This window comes from Morone saxatilis, unplaced genomic scaffold (genome assembly GCF_004916995.1).
Source record: "Morone saxatilis isolate NCDOM2014 unplaced genomic scaffold, NCSU_SB_2.0 Contig22, whole genome shotgun sequence".
In the NCBI taxonomy this organism is placed as follows: Eukaryota; Metazoa; Chordata; class Actinopteri; family Moronidae; genus Morone; species Morone saxatilis.
In genome coordinates, this window is record NW_023339785.1 from 15,376,760 (window position 1) to 15,382,628 (window position 5,869).

Consider the following 5,869-nt stretch of genomic DNA (forward strand, 5'->3'; position numbering starts at 1 on the left):
CTTCCTGTCGAAGGACTGCTTGGCACGGCAAAGTCTTATCTCCTTTCCTGGGTCAAAAAGGTCAGAGAAAGAGGCCTTTCTGAACTCTCCTGGTGGAACATAATCAAAATAATATGATGATTGTTGAATTAAGAGACGGATAAAGCGTCTCTTGTAGAGGAAGACGAGGACAAGGTCCTACATCACATTTCATCACATCATTTACATCTGTATTTAAAGCTGTACAGATGATACAGATATGGACATAAGGTTCTAAATATGTATATAATTAAATATGTATATTATTAATAATATTATATTATAATATAATATATTGTAGTAATATTTAATATTTATTTTATGTTAGTTCAAGTTTTAAGTGAATCTTATTGGATTGAGATTAATCAATGCAAATTTCATATGTAATAAGGTTCAAACTAAAAGAAGGGATTTCTTTCCTTGAACAGGAATTCCTCACTAAAAACATCAGGAAGGGCACCTGGATTGGTCTGACTGACAGAGACAATGAGGGCACCTGGAAATGGACTGATGAAACTCCACTGACTCTGGCGTAAGGCATTCAGTAAATGTTCTACACCTTTTTTGAATATAGGCACATATACAACATATACATTATGACATTTATATGCATATGACTGTCTAAATAACTGTTCAGAATCAGATTGACCCTAATTTATAACATTTCTTGCAAGCATACAGTAGCTGTTCTACATGCAGAAAAAACATATTGGTTGACTTTAGTGGGTGGGTTCTCTCTTTTTAAACTTACCAAAAAAATTGAAGTGGGAAATGCTGTGAAAATTCACCTTCTCAATAACCTCCTAGGTACTGGGCGAAAGGTCAGCCTGACAGTGGTGGTGGAGATCCACAGTTGGGTGAAGAGGACTGTGCACATTTCACAGTTAACATGAAAACTGAAGCAAACTGGAATGATCTGCAGTGTGACGTGTCTTTGCAATGGATCTGTGAAAAAATGGCTTAAGATTTAATGAGTTTTGAAATTATACATTTATAAACACTCACATTCGATGCTTTGGCCCTAAAGTTAATTACTATGGCATTATATAGTCCAATCCAAAAAACAAAACAAATAAAGATTTATGCATTATACTTATTGCTTTACATGTATATGATTTAGACTTCTGTACTGATAATTTAAGACAGCATTACAGTAGTCCAGTAGTCAAACTGTTATGGTTTTAAATGTAACCTTTATCAAAAAACTTTCAGCTTCTGTGATTTGGATATTGCCCTTCGCCGTATTGTGATTTTGATAACATTCTGATTAATTGTGCAGCAACAGTGAACTGTCAGGCAGAAATATTGAATGTACATTGACAGCTACCAAACCAAATTGAGCGTGCATGTTATGTTTATTGCTGAATACTCGTTACATTCTCAATCATGACTGGGACTGATCAATACTGATTCACCCATTATCCAAAAGGGTTTTAATGGCATTTTCTTTATTTACAGAACATTTGTACAAGATGAACTTGAGTTCAGTAAAGTAAAGTAAAAAGAAGTAAATTACAGTATTCTCGTCTGTTGGATCAGACCAGCCTTCACTTCCCACGTGCATCAATGAGCTTTGGTCTCCGGTTCACCGCTTTTCCTTCCTTGGACTTTGATAGGACTACTGACCACTGCATGACCGGGAAACACCCCCACAAGAGCTGCAGTTTTGGAGATGCTCTGACCCAGTCGTCTAGCCATCACAATTTGGCCCTTGTCAAATTCGCTCATATCCTGCCCACCCGTATACCTTACTTACAGACCCCCAAACCCACTAAAACTAAATTTAAATTGTTTATTAATTGAGCGAGTACTTAGTTGAAACAAGTATCTGGTACAGATAATGTACTTTTTCCCAGTACGAGTATCATCAGAGTAAAATGTGTCAATATCAGTACTTATAAATATAGCAAATCTTATAAAAAAATACTTTTCCTGTAAATGCATCTGTTACTCTTGTAATCAAAAACATTGTTCTGAAGCTCAATTCTGGGGTTGTTCTGTAAGTAGTTTTCATGTAGCAACTTCTGATCAACACATATCAATTTCAATTACCTCTGGCTAACCACACCCACTTCATGTTTAAGCCACACCCACACCCTGCTTAGGTACCGCCTATTTTGTGAAATACAAATACTTTAGTTGTTCCAAAACTCCTAAATTTCAAAATACACATGGGTGTGGTCAACACATTTTTACAATTCAGGTGATCAGTGGCTGTAGCACAATGCTGGCCACAACCAGGTACAGTGCATGAAAGAAGCTGAATGGTATTATTACTGGGAGGAATCAGAATCAGGTTAAATAATGGCCAATTGTATTCACTTGAAAGCCCAGGTGACAGATACTGGGAGTGAAGCAAACATAATATGTTATTAAGACACTTGATATTGTGTCAACCATACACTGTTATATCAAGGCCTTTTGTCCTTATAGTCGTATAGTATGACGGATTATAAAATGGTGTGTTTCCGTAACCAAAATTGTTATAAAAAAATAAAATAAAAATAAATACAAATGTATTGTGGTACAACTGGTATAACTGGTACAAGTTTAATAGAACCCCTTATAAACTGACATTTGCCAATTAATGAGGGGAAATTAATACTGTAACTGTTATATATTATTTTTAAGGATTGCTAATGAAAATTCTATTGATACATCCACTCATTGATAGTACTTATTGATATATTAACGTTATAAGTTATTGATACTTTCATTGATTCCATTTAATTACTGTGCACAAACAGATCCTATTTTTTTTACTTTTTAAACAAAGCAAACCAATATATAACTGTGCTTGAATTGGAATAAAAAAGGTGCCAGTTGTCTGAACTAGCAACTGCAACACATGGCATTATTACAGGTTAACAGCCTAGTATTATAAGCAGATGACAGAAATAATATTTGTTTTGAAATTATCAAACACAGTGAATTACCTTACTCTACCCTAAAACCAAGTCCCAAATCAGAGCTGAAGTTTGGTGGTTATCCTTATAGGCTACAGGTCTTTGTGTTGCCATAAAAATAACATTCACAAGATTTTTCAACAAAAACTCAACAAATATTCTTTTTAAAATAATTTTCTATTGTCATTCTAATGGGATAACTGAAGCAGAGAATACACATAATAAACAAAGAAATGCACTAACAACCAATGTGGTGATACTTTTGGATACGAACAGATACTGTCTGTATCCAGAAGATTACAGACTGGATCTTAGACAGATTTTATTTTCATTTTGATATGATATTATATATGATATATGATATGACATGCAGATCTGGGTACATTTCCATAAACTTGGATACCATTGGATCTTTTGGATACAGGTAATTATTGTCCGGTGTCGGCAATCAAAAGCAAACAAAGAATGAAAGAATCAGAGTGTCTGATACAGACAAATGTATATGTGATTTTGCATTCTATAAACATTGATTTTCTTCATATTATATTTAATTGTCCTGATGTTAGGACATGTAAATTTGGTGTATTGACAACAGCATGAAAAATAATTTTCCCTTAGCAGAGAAAGAATGGTTTAGCCATCACAGTTTTTCTCTATAGTATGTTGGTATCATATGAGCCGGGCTTAAATGTCTGAAGTGTAAGAATGTGTTTAATAGATCTTCTGAACCAGGGGTAGAAAAAGGCATAGATAATAGGGTTTAGACAGGAGTTTGAATACAACAGCCAAAGCTGAGCCACTACAGATGTCGCCTCCATCAGGTTGTTCTCAGCTGCGACAGTGAAACAGTAATATGGACATGAGCACAGAACAAACACAACTACAACAACACCTAGAGTCCTGGCTGCCTTCATCTCAGATTTCTTAGCAGTTACTGTCTTTGACCGCTGGAGTGTGACAGCTGCAATATGTGACCGCATGGCACGAGCCTGAGACACAGCCACCACAAATACTCTCATATACAGAACTACAATGATAACAATGGGGCCAAAAAAGGTCACAGCAAAGTCAAAAGCTCCTTCAACATAATTCATTACAATAAGACACTCTCCATAACAGGATCTATACCTGTCTGGTTGTTTCAATAAATCCCTCAGTATCCAGGTGCTGTGAACAGCTGAAAATATCCAACACAGAGCAATGCAGAACTTAACTCTTTTCAGAGTGACTTTGGTGGAGTACAACATGGGGTCACAAATCGCCACATAGCGGTCGACTGATATGAGCACCATGTTTCCTACTGAAACACTGACAATAAGGAAACCTAAAAAGTAATTAACAGCGCATACAAAGTCACCCAGCATCCAGCAGCCTTGGAAGAGGAGGATTTCAATTGGCATCTGCAGGAAACCCACAAGGAAGTCTGCGACAGCCAGAGAAAGGATGAGGAGGTTGGTGGTGGTGTGGAGCTGCCTGAAATGGGAAAATATCAACACTGAACACATTGTCATATACAATAGATGTAAGAATCATTTTTGTAGTAGTTATAACACTAGTAGTATGAATTGGCCTGTAGCCATAAGCCTAACAGCACAACATTCTAGTAAAGGCACATGCAAAGAAACATAATCTTTTTCTTTGTCAAAATCTGCTAATGTTTTCATCAGATACCTTAATGTGACATTCTGCCTAACTCAAAACTATGTTAAGTGTAACCAAAAAACCAAACAATTTATAGGCCAAGCTGAAAAGTTTATCTGTGCCTGAAGTGGGAGATGGAGATGACTACCAACAAGTTGAGTGTCACAGTGAGCAGAGTAATGCAGGACAGCAGACTGTAAATGAGCACATCTTCCAATTCAGGGCGTATTGTCTTCCTGCAGGAGTTGTTGAGTTGTGGAAAGCACAGCTCAGCTTCTTCCAGGGCCTTCATTTTCAGACAGAGAATAGAATCTGCTGAGCTCTGTTAGCTTTGTGATCAAAGTTATTGTCATACATCTGATTAATGTCAATCCGTCCTCCCTTCCCCTCCCATATGCAAATTATATTCATTCAGAAGGCCAAATATGTCATACTCTGGCTCCATTACTCATGAATGTAGTTGTTTCTGTAAAATAGAAATCCTTAAAAAAGCAAGCAAGTAAAGAAACAAACAAACAAACAAATTAACCACATGCTGCTTTGTGGGCCACTTGGTGCAGTTATGTGTAGGGATGGAAATTGATAAGACTTTATTCATACCAATGCCATTATCGATCAGGGGCATTTCCACCTAATTATTTGTCTTTCAGAGGCATTATTGGGCTCTGTTTTAAAGCTAGAGTGAAGATACAGTCCATAGTTTATATGAAACTAGATGACGTAATAGCAAAATTTTGGCGCTGAAAAAACTGGCATGGACTCTTGACCTGTGACGTCAAGATATCTGAAGGAAAATGGTTTCTGTGGGTACCCACAAGTTTACCTTTGCAGACATGCCCGCTTTGTACTAATCCCCTGCAGTTGCCTTATGCCTTTTTTTTTTTTTACCCCTAGTTAATTACTGACTCCTGTGATGCCTGGTTTATGTTCCCAGATTGTAAAATATGAGCGGATCAACTTGCGCTGCATAATATGTTTACAAAAAGCCCATCTAATTGCAATTATTTTTTGACAGTTTTTCTGCTATATGATTCACAACATGGGAATAATCATTTTTGGACCATAGTTTCATTTTAATTTAAAAAAGGTATAGGGATCTGTGACAAACGAACATGGAAAAGCATGGTTTGTAGACCAGGTCATCTCTGCAGCACTACAATACTTTATTATAATACTGTTTGTCACAAATTTATCAAACAAAATCAGCTTCTGTGATTTGGATATTGCACTTTGCCATATTAGAATAGAATAGAAAGATAGAATGCCTTTATTGTCACTATACACATACAGTGGGTACGGAAAGT

General features: G+C 36.3%; 1 protein-coding gene across 1 annotated transcript; it reads right to left on the bottom strand.

Moving 5' to 3' along the window:
* Positions 1-3,577: 3,577 nt before the first annotated feature.
* Positions 3,578-4,857, bottom strand: LOC118333734 (trace amine-associated receptor 13c-like). Its single transcript, XM_035669513.1, has 2 exons — positions 4,688-4,857; positions 3,578-4,397 (listed from the first exon to the last, which is right to left on the bottom strand). Exons 1-2 carry the CDS (start codon positions 4,855-4,857, stop codon positions 3,578-3,580), a joined length of 990 nt encoding a protein of 329 aa, XP_035525406.1.
* Positions 4,858-5,869: the final 1,012 nt, after the last annotated feature.